Source organism: Choloepus didactylus, chromosome 10 (genome assembly GCF_015220235.1).
Source record: "Choloepus didactylus isolate mChoDid1 chromosome 10, mChoDid1.pri, whole genome shotgun sequence".
Taxonomy (NCBI): Eukaryota; Metazoa; Chordata; class Mammalia; order Pilosa; family Megalonychidae; genus Choloepus; species Choloepus didactylus.
In genome coordinates this window covers 113,053,702-113,071,686 of record NC_051316.1, presented here as the reverse complement: position 1 = coordinate 113,071,686, position 17,985 = coordinate 113,053,702, and the positions used below count along the sequence as shown (strand labels likewise).

Below are 17,985 nucleotides of genomic sequence, written 5' to 3'. Positions count from 1 at the left end.
TGATCAAACTGGCAATTTACTGTCTATTTCCAGTCCTAGAAGAGTTGTAAAAATTTTATGCAGAATACCCATGAAATTAATTCTCCCTCTCTGCTCAAATTATTCTTTGAGATTCCAAATAGATAATAACTAGATTGATTGAATGCTTCCTATGTGCCCAGTACTGTTCTAAATGGTAACTTCATAAATATTAACTTGATCCTTGTAACAATTGTTTGAAGTAGGTACACCTATTATTATACCCGTTTTACAGATGAGGAAGCTAAGGTACAAAAACAAACTTGTCCAAGGTTATTTGGCTGCTAAGCAGTGGATTCAAACCCAAGCAGGCTGGACCCAGAGCTTGCACACTTAACCACTGTGCTGTAATGTTTCTTGAGCCTTTCTTAAAAAGTCTATTGGAATTTTTAGAGATACATACTGTATATGTAGGGGTGAAATGACCTGAGGTCTGAGATTGCTTTGAAATATTTCAACAACTGAAGAAAGGAAAGAGGGAAAGAAGGAAAGAGCAAATATGGTAAAATCTTGATAAATGTTTAATCTGAATGATGGATACATAGGGATCATTAAAGCATCCTCTAATCTCTATACTAAAAAATTGAATCCATTTCTAGTGAATTTGGGGACTTTGAAATATTTATTATCTTACTGTTAAAATCAAAAGACTTTTAAAAGTTATCTTTTAATTCAGGTCAAAGCAGGGTTTCACTAAATTATTAATGTAATCATGGCTGTGCAGATGGAGTGCCCTCTTCTTGTATGTTGAAAACCACTTCCCATATGATTCCCAAATTTGATGGCCACATGCTTATTTTTTTAATCGATAAGGATTGATCTTCTTGCCAAATGTATGTGATAGAAAAGCAAAATGTTTGAACTATATGGGATTTCAAAGACAGCCTCTTCCAAAATTCTCATTTTACAGCTAGACATGTTGAAGCTTGAAGAACTTGAGTGGTCTGTTCAAGATGAATAGGAGAACCTTAAATGACTGTCTATAGTTAGCCACCTGGCTGGTTAATGGAAGAGCAAGAATTAAAAGCTATGTTTCCTGACCTCATTGGAAGGAGCCTATGCCCCACAAAGGGTTACAACAACCCACATAGAAACCCCATGCTTCACTTGTACTTCTAGCTACATCAGGTAGTTGCCAAGTTACAAGTTTAGAAGGGGCCACTCCTAGTGGTTACCAAACTTTTGGACCTAAATGGCCCAATTCGTTGTGTGTATTTTCTCCACATTCCTTGCTCAGCAGATCCCAGCTGTGTCACACACAAAGGACATGGTTGGAAAAGTCATAACTGGTGTACCCAATGATATTTAGAGGTGCAATGGGGCTCTGTTGCAGTCAAACCCACCCCTTGATGGGCCAGAAGCCAGGACCAGGCATTTCCCAAGAGGGAAGAATGCAGATGCTAGTAAAAGTTTCTCCATGCCTAGATTCACCACACCACCATTCAGTTAACTATAGACCTGATCTCACCCTGAGAATTCCTGGAAAGCATTTCAAGAGCTGAAGTCTCATCATTCCCAGGCTTAGTATACACCTTTTCTGCAACACTGAAGCTGCCTTTGTTGGTGTTCATTCATTAGCGTCCAGGGGTCTCAAACCCAAATGCTTTCAGGACCCTGGAAGGTAAGGTAAACAGATGAAGCTGGCCAGTGTGAGACTGTCATGCCCTGGGAAGAAGCCCAGTTGTCATTAAAGGTTTTACGACACTGTGCTGTCCATGCAAAAAGTCTGGGCAGCTTGGCTGACAATTTGCTACCTCTGATAGAAAGGAAGGAGCCTGGCAATTAAACCAGGAGACCTGGGGACCATCACTGGCCCCCCTTGACCTCAGCAAGGCCTTCTCTTTGTGCGGCCTCAGGTGTCTGCATCTGTAAGAAGTGGGTCTCTAAGGGTCCAAGGCGCCATCACCTCTGACAATCTAATTCTATGTCCTGGGATAGAAGATGTATCTCAAGAACAACTGGTGCCAGTGCCTGCTTGGTCTGCCTGACATATATTTGCAAAATTTCTGACTTTTTAGATGGTTTCCTCGAGGTCTTTGTTGCATGAGTTTGTGACATTATCCTTAAGTGCTTTGATCCCTGTGATAAAATAATTTGCACTTAACTATCATTCCAATACCACTATCAATGTCAGAAGTTGCTGTTGTCAGTTTTCTCTTCTTTCTGAAAGCAGTCATGAGCAGATGAGCTTAGAAAGGGTGTTCTCTTCATGTTGTTTCAGGGAAAATAGAGAAAGTCAAACCTCCTCCATCCCCCACAACCGAAGGCCCCAGCTTGCAGCCTGACTTACCCCCTGAAGAGGCTGCCGGATCCCAGAGGCCCAAGAATCTGATGCAGACCCTCATGGAAGACTATGAGACACACAAATCTAAAAGGCGCGAGAGAATGGATGATAGTAGTGTAAGTGTTTCCTTTCCTCTTTCACGTCTCCAAGAGTGAGCGTCCGCATGGTGTGTGATATTCCGGTTCAGGCACAGATGTGTATGAAGTTGTCTGCCCAGTATCATGATTCCAAAACTGCCTTTGGAACATGTGACCTAATGTGCCTGGATTGGGGGTTGGATTTTTGCCTCATTTCTTAAAAATGTTGATCGTGCACAAGCAGACCCTCTGGGTGCTAACTATAGTTTCTACCCCTCGGCAAGGCTAATGCATGAGATGTAGGTGTGTAGAGAAACCAAGAGAAGGGCAGCGTGGGGAAGGATTTCTGGGTGCTTCCCACCTGGGACCAGGGAGCTGAGGTCTCCCATCTCTTGGCCTGAGCTGTAGAGATTGTATTTCTCTAGGAGAACTATGAAGAGGCTCTTTCTTCAGAGTCTACTCTGTGGACAGTCCCTATAAATGCTGAGCAGTGCTCAACAGACCGAGTGTGCTTTAGGCTGTTGCTATGCCTATGTGTACAGTTTGGGAGGAAAGAGCCACTTAAAATGACAGTTAAAAAACCACACAGCCTCCCTGCTGTCCCCCCTAACCTCAAGAACTTTGCACAAGACCTGTGCATTAACTATGAAGGAAGCCATCTGCAGTTCCTTTTCTCCAGCAAAGGGCTTATGAATTGTATAAGCAAGAGGCTTATGAGCTGAAGATGAACTTCTCCAGTCAGGAGACTGGGGAGCAGCCTCAGTGTTTCTGCCAACCTCCTGGGAGCCTCCTGGCACCGTCTCTTATCTTTCATTAAGGTAATCACCCCTTCCCCCCCAGTTACACCTAGGTCACAAGTAGCTTGGGTCAGAGGAAACTACTGTCCATTTACCCAGGACAGTTCCTGTCTATGCTGTTTGCCCCAGTATTATTATTAATAGCATCCCCTTTCCCTCTTTAAAGTGTCCTAGTTTGGATGATAAGTTATCTGGTCACTTTCAACTTGAGTGCTACAGAGCCCATAGTTGGAATTCCTTACTAGAAGTGAAAGGATTTCTGGAGTGGAGGTCAGAGACAGAACATTGCTTTCAAAGTATATAGTTAGTAGTAAAGAAAGGAAGAAAGCAAACACTTAGATAGCAGCTGGACTACTTGCTTGGCGTCTCCCAGGCTTTTCCATGTGTTTACACCCAAACTGCCTTGAACGTGGATGTGGATACTCTGCTAGGCTGTACCCCACGTGGCACATTGGGATGGAGCCTGCCCTTTTGGTTGCGACAGACATTCTGATGCTGCGCTTCGGTGTAGAGGGCCGGCAGCTCTTTCCGAGCCTGTAGGACTTTTTCTCTGCCCATTATGTCACGTCTGCCAGCCCTTTTCTGGAGCCTCAGAGATTACCATGTGTTTGTAGCAAGTTCTTAGTGAATTGAATGAAAAGAATTCATATTAATTGTGCTTCCTAAAGAGACAGCAGACTTAAAAACAAAATAAGCTGATCATTAGGATGTACCTACAGTGATGAGTTAGATGCAATGATATTGACGAGAGTAAAGGACCGAAGAAAGGGGATAGAGAAGCCAAATTAAGCTGTGCCTGTAGTTTTGCTGTTTTGCCAACGTAGCTGAGAAAATCTTTTGATTCTTACCATCAAAACAGGTTCAGTACCTCCAACCCAATCCTTACCCCATCACAGCAGTGATGGGTTCTGGAGTCCTGGCCACCAGCTCAGGGCCTGCTCTCTTGGATTTTCCCACTTCATAAAAAGCAGGACAGGCAGGGAGGCCCTCTGGCCCATGGGATCCCTGCCAGGAGGTGGTGTGGGCGAAGCTCTGCAGCATTTGATGGTCATTTTTGGGTCTCTCCTGCTGGAAACAAGGTGATTATTTGAGAGCTCAGAGAATGGCAGAAGATGGAAAATTAAATCATGAACTGTCTCGTAGCACAACTACCCAGGAGCCACTGTAAGTCACCTGTGGATGTTCTAGTCATTTTGTAGTTCATGAAAGAGGTCAATGACAAGAAGTGGGAAAAAAGTTATCACCAACTGGCCATAGCTGTCAACCCATCCATTAGCATGCCCCTTCAGGAGCCACAGACTTTGCTCATGTGGGCTGGCTCCCTTATTCTATATGGGTTGGTCACCAATGAATTTCTCTGTACACAAGGCTTCTTTCCTGCCCACTTACTAATGGACTCTTCAGCTAATTGTTGGATACGGAGGGTTGCTGTCCTCACCACCATATCTTACCCAGGGTGGTTGACTAGCCTGTACGGGGCTTGGGTAAGAGAAAAAGGCATGCATGTGGGTGGACCCAGCCTGCCCTGAGTGCACAACTTGGCAAGTAAGTGGTCCCTTTTTTCCGCAGAGAGGATGCAACCCTGCAACAGAGCACACAGTTTAGTGAGTTGAGCTGGGTTTGGGCTCCAGCCCCCATTTTCCCCCTCAGCCTGGTGCCTTTGTGCAGTACACACAGCGCCCACCCATGTGTGGCAGCCCTGCTCTCATCGTGGGTTTCTCTCATCTGGAAATGTTATCTTATGTGGAAATATTCCCTTATCTGGGTCTGATGCCATCTCTGATCAGTCATGTACTTCTTAATGGACTGGTGAGTCATAGTTTCCCAAAGGGCTTCTTGGTGCCTTGTAAGGAAAGGTTTAGGCAAACAGGATTTTTTAGGCCAGGTGTTCCCCACCCTGACTTGAGCCTCAGAAGACAGTGGGCCATTGGGTCAGTGCTCTTGAAAATGCTGGTGGATTTGCTTTCCAATTCCCAATTTAAGAGATGCTGGCCTTAGTCCAAATCACAACCTGCTGGACATTCAGCCCCCAACTCATTTCTAGCCCAGGATCTACTCTTAGTGGGTTTTTTCTCCCATGTTCTCTCTTTCTCTAGCTCTTGCCCCAAGACCTGATTACTGAGAAAAGTCTTTCAGCTCCTCATTTTTGAATACAGTCTCATCAGTTCTCCTGGGCTAAGGCAGAGCTGGGGGCTGGCAGTTACTGCTTCTCTAAGAATTCCTGGCACAGATTTCTATCCAGACCAAGAAACCCATTGGGAGTGTGGCTGTACCCCACTGAGTGGCTGAAGGAAGGCTGTCTGCCGCTAGTGCTACCTCCCACCCCACCCCCAGGCCAGATAGGAAGCTCAGCCACATGCAGCAATGCTCTGCTACCCCAGTTCTCTCTTGGGTCCTCACTCACCCTAGGGAAGGTGCAAACAAGAGGAGAGCTCCAAACTGGTCAGCCATCAGTCTCATCATTACAGAACAGTGATTTTCAAATGTTACATATAAGAAGCAGTCAATGATCAAGGGCGTGGGATCCTACCTAAAAAGTCCACGTGCTCCCAATCAATGCCTCAGTGTCCTCAGCAGTGTAAATTCAAGGTCATTAACACAGTTCTGGAGAGGGTTTCCCAAAACTGGTCTTTCTATCTCATTACCCTTAGATCTCGAGCCATTTTCTCCTGGTTTTTTCCTGTAGGCAGCTTTTAGTGTTGTAAAGGCTCTTCTCATCAGAGAATCACCCCAATCTTGGAAACTCATCCAGGCCCCCAAGGTTGTGATGTGAGAAGCTGCCTGGGCTGCCCAAGCAGTAGAACCAGTGCCGTCCTTGGGTCAGCCACAGAGAATCTGCCTCCCCAGACCTTGCGTTTGAACCTACTCTTATCTGTGGTTAGGGTCTTCTTTTATTGGGACCTCAGGCTACAGGACTGTGTTGGGCTCAGAGAAGCCTACAGGAAGAGAAAAGGCTGTTTGACCTGAGATTCTGGCAAATCCAAGATGGCCATCAAGGACCTCGCTGGTGTGTGGCTTGTTGCCTATATGTGGGAGGCAGGGAATCTTGTTAATTCAAAGTGCAGAAAAGGGAAGTGACACATTTTGAATTAACAAAGTATGGCGTATCTGATATTTTTGTTAGAGAATAATAGAGTATCTTCTGGGTCTAAAAGATACAGACTTTCAAATAATTAATATCAGATGAAGCGGGTCTTGACCATGGGTGAGTAATGCCCCCCTGCTGTCACGTCCCCTCCTGTCTGCCTGGCGTGGTGCCGGTTCCTGGCTGGGGAGTGGTCTGTGGGTGTGTCTCTGCCATGTACTAACCCTGGTCTTTTCCCTCTCTGCCAGTACACCTCTAAGTTACTGTCTTGCAAGGTGACTTCCGAGGTACTTTTCAACTTGTTTGTCTTGGTCTTCCTGCATGCTTGATCCAAGTGCATGCCATTGTGGTTTGCCGTTTCCTGATGGGGTAAATGAAAAGGGCAAGAAGATGGCTTGTCTCCATGTGTGTTTCTTCCTGCCTTTTCTGAATGGGAGACCACTTCAAAACATTGGGATACATGCAACAATGATACATGATGCTGTGCTGTGCTGTGTGGTGGGGTTGCAGAAGAACTTGCCCACTCATGGATCTGGAAGATGTTTGGGCTGGAGGGCACAACTGAAGAGGTATTAGGATTAATATTTTAGTTTCTTCAGGCATTGATAGAAAATAGACTCTGTTCTGGTTAGAAAACAATGCAGTTCAAGCTGACTGAGCTGTTGATTCTGACCAGCCCTTTGTTTTCCTTAACACAATTCCAGAGAGCTCCAATACTGGAGAGTTATTCCAACTGTGAACCAACCAGCCCTCCCTCCCCCCACCCCCAGTCTTTAAACTTCTATTTTTGTTTTGGAAGCACCTTAAAACATTGAACTTCCCAGAAGACTCCTCTTTCTTCTACAATTTCCTTTTACACTCATGGTTTCATAAATCCCTGTGTTATGAGAAAGCCCAATATTTTTTCAGAGTTTTTTGTTTCTATCACATTTTTTATTTTAAAGGAATTCTTTTAAGTATACAGAAATATAAAGCAAATTGTTCATTCATTTGCTCAGTCAACAATTTATTGAGGGCCTAATATGTATCAGGCACAGTTCTAGATTCCAAGAATTCAGCATTCGACATAGTCCCTAATGTCACAGAGCTGGCATTCAAATGTTCCAATAATATAACAATAAAATTTAAAAGCTCACCTTTGTCCCGTCTTATCATTTTATATCTGCTTAATAGATTTGAAAGAAATTAATATTGCAAATACAACTGAAGCCCTCTTGTTACTTCTCTCAGTTTCCATCCCTCTCTCCCTCTCCCTCTCTCTCTCTAACTATTCTTGAATTTGGTGTTCATGATTTCCATGCATGTTTTTATACTTTGTATATATACAGAAACACTATATTTTTGCATGCTTTCAAACGTTCTACAAATGGTGTCATATTGTGGTATCCCCTGCCCCTTTATTCTGTCTGCATTGTTTGAGATGTGTCCTGGTTGATACTGCGGCTCTAGTTCACTCATTGTAATTTCCATATTGTGTTTCATTGAACGAATATATCACTATTTATTCATTCTCCTATTGATGGAAGTCTAGGTTGTTTCCAGTTTTTTGTCATTACAAGCAATGTTTCAATGATTGATACCTGTCTCTTTCTGTACCTATGGGAGAGTTTCTCTTTTTTATATCTAGGACTAGAAGCACTAGGTATGGGACTTGTACATCGTCACATTCACTAAATGCTGCATATTTTCTCATATTAGTTGTATCAACCTATTGCATAACGTTTTTAAAAATCTGTCTATTTAGCAAAATAATTCTAGTTAACTACAGATTGGAGCTGCTGATTATCAGTAAATTTTCTTTTGTAAGTTCTAAAAGGAATATTGAGAATATTATTAGATGTGCTTTCTTGAATGTCTAATTGTGTTTCTCATCTAGGGGAAGACAGTTTGAGAATTAGGCCATAAGCCTGCATCCCCTTTGAGTAACCATGGCGGAGAACAATGAAAATATGGTCAAATATATCCTAAAAAGATAAAACTGGACTCAGTCAATCTTCAAGAGGGGACAGGGGGATAAAGATATAAGTAGGACTATAATTAGGGAAACTCAAATTATTTAACATACCTGTCTTTTGTTTCACACCCCCAAAATAAAATTGTCTATGTTACCTGCTATTCAAAGTTAAACAGTTCAGTTGAATTCACTAAGCATTCGAGAGAAAAATATTAGAGGGTTACGCAGAGAGAATTGATGTTTTTTCCCCTTCAGATATGAATCTGCATTAATTTGTGAAAACCGTGAAACCTTAGAGTCCCTCTGTTATGTTTTATGTTTTAGTTTTCCCATCTCCGTTTCTAGGGAGAGCGTTTTCTGCCTTTCTCTGAGGCTTCTCCCTCTGTGCCCCTTATGGCCACTGAGCAGCAGTGTAGCTTGGCCTGGAGCACGGACTCCACACCCAGAGTGTTGGGTTCAAATCCTGGCTTTTCCTCTTACCTACCGGGTAATTTGGGCAAGTCACTGAACCTCACTGTGCCTCAGTTTCCTCATATGCAAAATGGGAGTGAAAATAGCATTCATCTCATGGAATAGTCCTGATGATTAAAATGGTAACTGGTTCCTAATACTGTTATCAGATCCCAAGAGGAAGTTGCTTTTGTGCCCAGAAAAGAAAGGGATGGACTTAAGAAAGTAAAATTAATATGCAGTAATACAAGTAATAAGAGCTCTAAATTTGCTAGAGATTGACAGTCCCTCCTCCACCCCCACAACACACACACACATAGCCTAATAGTCTGAATTAATTATGGAACAAATCCACATTCAAATACCCTTCCCTTGGGTTTGGGGAATCTTCTAATTGTCAGTTGTAGGAAAGCCAAGCTTTGAGGGTCTTGGGACATAAGCCTTGTGAACCCAAAGGCAGCTTTATAGCAAGCTTGCCAGCTATTTTAATAATGATCTTTTTATTTTCTTGTCTGTGCCATTACTGGAGGCTTTAGGTTTCATCAGAAATTCACAATCCTGTTAGGGAACCATACAAATTAATGAAATAAGAAGAGAGAACTCATCATTGGCATAAATGGATTGTTTGGGCTCCAACAAATAGGTGTTCAGTCCCAAGTTCTGCTAACTGTTTCCATAATTATAAATAGTATTTTTCTGCCATTTATACTTCCTTGTCACTAGGCTTCTTGGGGGAAGGGACTGTTCCATCCCCAGCACCAAGAACAGTGCCTGACGTTTGGAAGTAGCCCAAAAAATATTTGTAGGATGGATGGATGGATAGATGGTAACATGGGTTCTTGAAAAACAGAGCAAACTAAATTTACTTAGGTTAATTGACAATTAAAATAGGGCAAAAATAACCATATAAAGAACAATAGAAAATGATAAGGACCATTTTTTTTCCAGAACCTTAGTTGTTTTTTTTAAACTTTCAGTTTGTATCTGCAAAGCAAACAGGTGATCATATTACACGCTGTAAAACCCCCTATATAAATGCCTTATATTCAAATACCACTTTATACTTTATAAAGTTCTTTCACATGATAATGGAAATAATTATCATGTTTGAGAAGCAGTTATTGTTTGAGAATTTACAGTGCACTGGGAACTGTGCTAAATGCTTTACATATATTTCCTTATGTGGTAGTTTTTATTTTCCCCAATTTACATGTAAGGAACCCGAGGCACAAGGGGTAAGTGACTTTCCCAAGGTCACATAGTCACTAGGATTTGAACCTGTCTGCCTGACTTCAGTCCACTCGGCCTCTTCCAAGAAAGCCTGTGAAGTGGGCAGGGCAGATTCTGTGTCCATCTGACAGATAAAGGAGCTTGAGAGGCAAGAGCCCATGAACAAAAGGGACAGAAATGGAAATAGAGGTCACGAACTCCCAAGTCCGCTTCAGTGCTGTTTCCCAGGACCTTATTACCGTGCATTGACCAGAGAGCTCCTCTATTTACCTCTACCAGATTTGGAAGCATGCTTCCCTTCTACAAATTTGTTATAATTAAACATCGAGTAAGTGCCCATGGTGTCCTTATACACAAGACACTTTATGATGTGACTTATGTGTTTAACAGTGCATCATGATTCAGCAGACATGACCAAGTACATCCTACATGTCACGTCCAGCTGTCCCTGCTGGGAGGAATGGGGACAGCTTCCCAGAGGAAAGCTTATGGGAGCCCTAAAAGGTCCATTCATTGAACAAAGGGGCGGAGAAGCAGGCTGAGGTGGACCCCCAGACGTTCCATCTGAATCTGCTTATGGCTCTCACCTCTGCCTGTAACCTGCTTCTCCTTGCTTCTCAGGAGTTGTCAGCATCACTGTCTTTTGCCAAAACGATTGTTTGTAGAACTTGCAAAGGCTTCCTTATAGTCTGCTGGACTTTTCTTTTAAAATCAGAAACGGTATATCCTAAGCACGTCCTTCTTGTAACCAGAAACTGCAATTTCTGTAACTGACTGGCCTGCACGAGCTTGCTTTTGCTGCAGTCATGAAATTGACCCATTTCTCATTCGTTGATAACCTCTCATTAGTCTCATCTTGATCAGACTAAAGCTGGAGCTGACTGTCTCTGGTCTCCCCTCAGGAGTCCGCAGACGAGGCTGCTTATCCTTGATGTTGTCACCTTTAATTTCTGACACTAGCACCTCTGGCTCTGAAGTTGCCTCACAGTGCTCAGGTTGCTTTTTATTGTCCTGAGAAACTATTTTCCTTCTTCATTTTTTTTTTCATTCAATGCCTCTTGAACATTTAATTATGCCAAAGTAGACTTCCATGATATAAATATAATCAAAGTTTACATGTGTCCATAGACTTGATGGATTGACTCTACACTGATCCGGTTGTGTGGAATTATTTTCTGGTCTACTGGGTTTCTGAAGAGACCAAGAAAATGTGTAGCTGCACTGTCTCAATATGATAGTGACTAGCCACATGAGGCTATTTAAATTTAAAGTAATTAAAATTAAATAAAATTAGTTTCTCAGCTGCATTAGCCATTTTTTAAGTGCTCAATAGCCACAGGTGGCTAGTAGCTACCATATTGGGTAGCACAGATACAGAACATTTCCATCATTGTAAAAAGTTTCTATTGGACAGCTGTGTTCCATATAGCATGTAGAGATCTGATTTGTCATCTAAAAAACTTGAAGCAGAGTCAAGTCTAGTTTAAAGAACTCTCCAGAATATTTTGTGAACATTAAATCTAAATATTGAAAACTGTGGATCAGATAGCAAAAGAATTTTGGTTGTGCGATGAAGGTACACCCAGACCCACCTCTTTTTCCCAGTGTCTCTCCTACCTCCCAGCAGTACTGGATGTTTTATTACTTCCCCCATCGTGGCAATGCTGTTGGGAGAGGGAAGGGAGTGAAGAAACAGTGGAAGTTGGTTTGCACACATAATTGACATCTCATGAACCCTACATAATTTTTTTTCCTCCTCACTCTTCAGGTCCTTGAGGCCACGCGGGTGAACCGACGAAAGAGTGCTCTGGCCTTGCGCTGGGAGGCAGGGATCTATGCCAACCAGGAGGAAGAGGACAACGAATAGACTTTCTCTGATCCAGGAAGCTTCTTTGGTGCTTGGAATGCCAAGAAACCAAGAAATTAACAAATCAAAGCATTTTAATGGAATATTTATTAAAGTGCAAACAAACTCCCGCAATCCTTAGGTAGACCAGAAGCTGCAATGTACAATGATGAGAAATAAATAAATCAAGTGGAAAGGAAATCCACCCATCAAACTCTGACACCCAGGAGTCAAACGAGAAAGGATTTTCTGTCTGTCTGGTTTTGGACCAATCCACAAGTGATGAAAAAGGACAAAGAAGTTGCAAGCCAGTCAACGTGGCTGCTGCAGACAACTGACACCAGCCTCACTGGGTGATGAGGAAGAACAGGTGGTGGAGATGGGGCCACTTAGAGCAGGGCCCGGGCTGACGCAGTCTACATGGCAGTAGGGGATTTTTCTGCACCTGTTTCCCACCCACCACTTGCAACATCAGAGTTAATTCCATTAACTCCAGCAGCCATAAAATGAATGATGTTTCTCTCAGTATCTGCCCAGAGGAGGCAGTTATGATTCCATTTCTCTTACATTTGATTGTTTTTAATTGGGAGCAATTAATAATTGTAATACATGAAATCCTTATTTTTAAGACAATATTTCTTCTCGTTGCAAACAATCTATTCCACATTAGGAGGTTGAGAAAGGGGGAGAAAGCCAAACCAAATAGATTATTTTAGCTGTAGGATCTTGTCTGCTTATAATATTGACTGATCTGCCATTTATGAGAACACATTTTCATAATTATGTTTCTTCATATGAAAACTGTATTTAGTGGGCAACAACTATTTTTATGATGGGATTGGGGAATATATATGTATAAAAATCTGTACACATTGAACAGCATGGTTCAAGATGGTAGGGGTATTTTTAGAATGGCAATAATTGAAAAAAGGCAAATCTGCCTTAGAGAGTTAGATGACAAGAAATTCAAAAGTGTTTATAATTATATTTTATATTATGAAGTAGGCCTTAGAGGTAGTAAGAAGAATGACAGAAGATTTAGGATCAATCAGAAAGGGAAAAATAAAGAAAGGTCATGAAGGTAGACAGAGAAGGGAAGGAGAGAGAGTAGGAAAATAAGGAAATAGATATTTTTGCTGAGCAAGCAGTGTTTTTCAGGATGATACAGAGAAAAATATAGCCTGGAAATTTAAGTGCAGGCTTAGAATCAGCTACAAATCCTAAAGAAGGTGTGTGTGTGTGTGTGTGTGTGTGTGTGTGCGCGCGCGCGCATTCCTACACCTTTGTGTATTTGTGTATAGAGTGAATGTTCACGTGTGAGAATGTGTGTGTGAGGATTAAAATTCCAGAATGATCATGACACATGGGTATATAGTTAGTTCCTCCAAAGCTGTTTGCCAGCTTCAGGAGTGATTGAGAAGTTCTTTTTTATGAAAAGGAATATAAAGGCACTGAACTGATGCAGTATTTGTAATATTAAATTGACTGAACATGGTATTTGCATGAGTCACGGTTGCAAAGTTTTGAGCAGTTCTGTAATTTGACATGTAGGAAAGCATCATATTTATTCTCATGCTTTGTATTCATGCTTAGTAAACTATAGAAGATGCCAGCTTTACTCTTTTCTGTCATTTAAAGCAATACAATAAGGGTATTCAATAATTGGATGCCCTAAATTTCTGGATGAGAAAAATGTTCAATTCCGGCCACGAGAGAAAAACTAACCAGCATTCCCCCCACCCGTTTGCTTTAAAACTGGTCTTAAAAAGCAATAATGAAGTCAGACCTCACTAAAATTCATTTTTCTTTTCATATTGTTATGTCATAAGCTTTAATATGTTATTTGGACAAGTAGCAGTTCCACAGAATTTGTATCTAGATGTTATGCACCTTGTTTTTGCTTCTTTTACTAGACTAGTGTCGACTTTGGGGGACAGTTTATTCACAGGCAAATGGTGGGTGCTAAGTAAAAACAGGTCCTTTAAAACTGCGAAGGGAATCTGTAATTGAGCACATGGGCAACTGGCAGTATCATTATGTATTTTAGTCTTCTGAATATCTGAATGATTATTCAACAAAATGTGCTAGCTGCTGGGGACACAAAACTAGTAAGAGCCCCACTGCACGGTATTTGTTTTTGAGTGGGGGCAGCTGGCATGGATACAAACATTTCCAGGAAAATGTAATCCTTGATATATCGGATGTCCTGGTTGGTGAAATGGGAGCACTCAGGAAAGAAGATCTCCTTTGCCTGAAGCTTTGCAGCCGGGGGCCCTGGACACCTAGAATGAAGACTGAACAGTAAGGAGGTGTCACCCAGGCCTACCCATGACGAGAACAGCCGAGGCAGCAGCACACGTGTCCCCGGGCACAGCCACACTGAGGGTGGCTGGAGCGCAGGGTGGTCTGTGGTTGCACACAAAAATAAAACATGCTCCATGTTATACGAGACCGTATAGATGATGTGGGCTAATAGCCCCCCTGACTTACCTTAAATTTTTTGTTTTGTTTTGAAGGAAACTGTGAACCCACATTAACCCTACATCAGAGAAGAGAATTTACCACCAAAGGAAAGCTTATGAGGCCACCCAATTAAGTGAAAAGATTGCAAGGCAGACAAACTAGCCTTTGACTACAGTCATTGATCCAGAAGCACTTATTGCTTAAGGGATATCATAAAATTTTAGAGCTGGGGTCCGTTGGTCCATCCAACATGTTTCCATGACCCTCCATCATCACAAAGCTGTTTAATGTGGCCCCTACATCCCTGACTTTTGATCTTCACCCCCGACCCCGTGCTGCCTTCTGAATGACTGCTGCACATTTCCTTGCCCCACTCACTAATCCTATTAAGATAGAAACTACAGTTCCCTCAGAAGAGCCAGATTTTCACTGCACTCTTGAGGTTTTTACTCATTCAAGAAACACGGGGCCCTGCTTTGTACATAGCCCTGGGCTGGGCTCTGGGATCCCAGATGAACTCCTGGACCTTTCTGAAGATGGGCCAGAGCCCAGTGGAAACGCACCCCTGCCTTGCCTTGTGAGAAACCGTGGGATGCCTCCGAGGCTCAGGGGTGCCTCCAGCCCTACCCCGAAATAATACACCAGCTTGTTACTACTCTCAACTATAACCAACATTTAGATTCTATAGAAGTTAAGAGCTTTCCTGAAAGTATTCCTTTCTGCAGCGTGTCTAGGTGTTCACCTCCCCCCAGAGCTGATTAAGTACTGACATGCCTTGGCTTTCTCATCCAGAAATTAGGGAAACAGGGTCTGTCAGTGGCAGGAGGCTGGGTTGTATTTTACTTGGGGGACGCGATGCAATTTCCCTGTCTCTATCCCCATGCATGCTGCCGACCCCAGACAACCACATAGGAGCAGAATAGAGTTCAGTGTCCAGTATATATCCACACCTGCACCTACCTATATATATAAAGCATAACGGGGAACATTACACCAGTGTTGACTTGTCTCTGAAGACAAATCATTAAAAATTTTTTCCAACTAAAGGATGGATTTAATTAAACCATACATTGAAAAAATATAGCATAAGTGTTAGAGATGGTGACTATATCCAGTTTTAGTTACAGAACCAATTTCCTGACTTTTCAGCAAACAGCTGCCAATTTTGATTTTGTGTTGCTCTTTACCCAAAAGACTTTTGTTTTTTTTTTTTTGGAGGAGGAGGAGGGAAAAAAGCAGCAATACTGTGTTTGAAAATTATCCTCTGTATCTGGCTTTCCTGTATATGTTAACCACCTTAAATGTTATTATCCTGCTTCGGTTTTATAGTGATTGTGAGGCATTCAATGCAAGTATATAATTATTTTCTCATTAAAACCCAATGTGTGTTGTGTTTTTATAATTGATGGCTACTTGTTTGACTGACTGTCCAAACACTGGCCTGACAGCACCCTTGGCCTCTGCTTCTATGTAGCACCATCTGCATGGAGTGCTCTGCCACCTGTAACAGAGCCCTTTTTGCAGTGTGTCTCCAGCTACCCAGGCTAGACCCCAGAAGCCTCTGGAAGGACCCACAGAAATGCTACACGAGGTAGGAAGAGTCAAAAGCCAGAGAGATGGGTGGGCAAACACCAGGACAAACCACCAACTCAAACCCTGGGTGTGTCTCTTGAGGTCTAATTTTTGTTATTAGGTTCCCAGCACCTGTATTTGACTCTTCCATGAAGAATAAAGAGTTTCAAAAGTCTTTAAGGAGTGTACTAAGACCACAGGTCAATCAGGAAGCTTCCTCCCCAGATTTCCTCCTTCCCTCCCTTCAGTGTCTCCACTCCAGTCTCCAGCTTCCTTGATCCTGTATCTCAATCTTTCGCACTTTTGTGCATCCTTGCCCGCTTCCTGCCTTTTCTCCCCTTTTCCTCTCAGCCTCCTCTTCCTCCTGCCTCTTTTCCTGCTGCCTTTTATCCCCCCTGCCCCCCAATTAATTGACTCTTCCAATCTTCCCCCCCCCAGGATTCCCAACCACATCTTCCTGCTCTGATTGCTTGAGCCCCCCCTCCCCACCCATGACACACTCATGGGCACATCTTCCAACTTGTATGTGACAAGAGTTCTGAATTTTAGGGGCATTATGGTTCCCTTTGAAAATCCAAACTATAGTAACAATGGGTGACATTTCTGAAGCCCTAAAACTGTGACAGTCCCTTGTGAAATGCTTTCTGTGAATGTGATACATCTGTTTCTCACAACAACCCCATGGAGTGGACTGTTGTGATTTCCATTTTGCATGTGAGGAAACTGAGGCTCTGGGAGGTTAAAGACCTTGTTGGATGCCATGTAGCTTTAAGAATGGCAGCAACTGCACGTGAACCGAGGCTCTGGCTCCAGGCGTGCTCTGAAAACACTTCCCAGAAAACCCACATTTGCTAGTTCACAGGCAAGTTCCAATGGCCTGTTGGTGTGTGTGGGTCTAGGTCAGCTTACGATGCCTCCCGCCATCCTACTCCCCAGGAGGGGTGCTCTGAGGGATCGAGGCCCAGGCTGTGACAGCACCCCAAGTCCAGGGAGAGAGTGGGGTTTTGGGTGGGAGCAGCAAAGAGGTTTCTTCCTTTGAATGAACTCTGCCTGGGCTCTTCTCTTTGGAATGACCCCTCCCAGGAGATGGTGAAAAAGGATGGCCCAGGCATTCCTGTTGCCAAAAAGGACCCAGAAGTGACTGCAAATTGGGTGAGGAAAACGTGCTAAAATTAAGTTGTGATGGTTGCACAACTCTAACAACTACTAAAAATCATTGAATTGTATACTTGAAATGGGTAAGTTTTATGGTGTGTAAATTATACCACAATAAAGCTGTACCCCCCCCCCCAAAAAAAAAAGGAGGAGGAACGTAAAGGAACCAGAGTTAAGAGTCTGGGAAAAGGGGCCAGGGAGGCCACACGGCCTTAGGAACAAAGGGAGCCCCTGACGTCAACAGGGGCCACCTGCTCGCCAGCTAGGAAGGAAGAAAGCTTGCTCTCTCCCAGCTGCCCCTGGGACCAGGAGAGTGTGGCTGGGGTAGGCTGTGGGCTCAGGGCCTGGCCCTCCTTCCATCCGTCACTGCTCACACCTGGGACATCGTGCAGACCAGGTGAGTGAGCGTACAGGATGGGGATTTGGCTGGGCCCTGAACTGGTGGAAGGGGTGGGCTAAAGAGTCTGGGATAGTTACTGCCAAGGCTCTCCCAGCTCTGTGGCAGCTGTGGCTGCCCGAGGAGGCTCTTTCCACAGTGCCGCCATGATGAAGTGCTAACTGCAACCCCCCAGAGGGCAGGAATGCAGGCTTTTTGCTCTGTGACGTGGGACGTCGTTGTGAAGGGAGAGAGGACCTATGTTCGCCCCCCAGGCTCACTCCCCCTGTTTTCATCAGTGGCAAAGGGACATTGTGGGGCATGCAAGGCCACGAGGCTACTTTGGAGCATTGCTCTTTTTAATTATGGGGTTTCTGGTCCACAATTGGATGGTAACTGTATCCTCCCTGCACCCATTCAAGATTCAGACCTGGCTTGCCAGGGCACAGAGAACAAATGGAGAGCTGAAAGGGAGATTTCAAAATGTTTTCAATATGCAAGATGACACTAAAGGAAAGAAGGGGTTTCGGAAAATACCTGGAGGGGCCACCCTGACAATTTCTAGATGTCATCCAAGCATTCACATGGTCTCTCTCTGAGGAAGAAGGCTTGCGTAGTACAGATTTTTTTTATTCTGCCAAGATACGGTGATCTCAATATCACAGTTAACCTTGATGG

General features: G+C 43.4%; 1 protein-coding gene across 7 annotated transcripts in view; it reads left to right on the top strand.

Annotated features, from left to right (window-relative positions):
* The window catches only part of PALM2AKAP2 (PALM2 and AKAP2 fusion), a 329,309-nt gene extending 313,703 nt beyond the window's left edge, over nt 1–15,606 (top strand). For 3 of the 7 annotated variants that reach the window (XM_037798291.1, XM_037798294.1, XM_037798298.1), the window contains 3 exons: nt 2,240–2,418; nt 6,510–6,548; nt 11,664–15,606. In XM_037798291.1, the coding sequence (XP_037654219.1) occupies nt 2,240–2,418; nt 6,510–6,548; nt 11,664–11,762 (317 nt within the window). In that variant the 3' untranslated portion in view covers nt 11,763–15,606. The remainder of the gene's footprint in view (nt 1–2,239; nt 2,419–6,509; nt 6,549–11,663) is intronic. The other 4 variants (XM_037798292.1, XM_037798297.1, XM_037798295.1 and 1 more) reach the window with 2 other exon arrangements.
* The last annotated feature ends 2,379 nt before the right edge of the window (nt 15,607–17,985 follow it).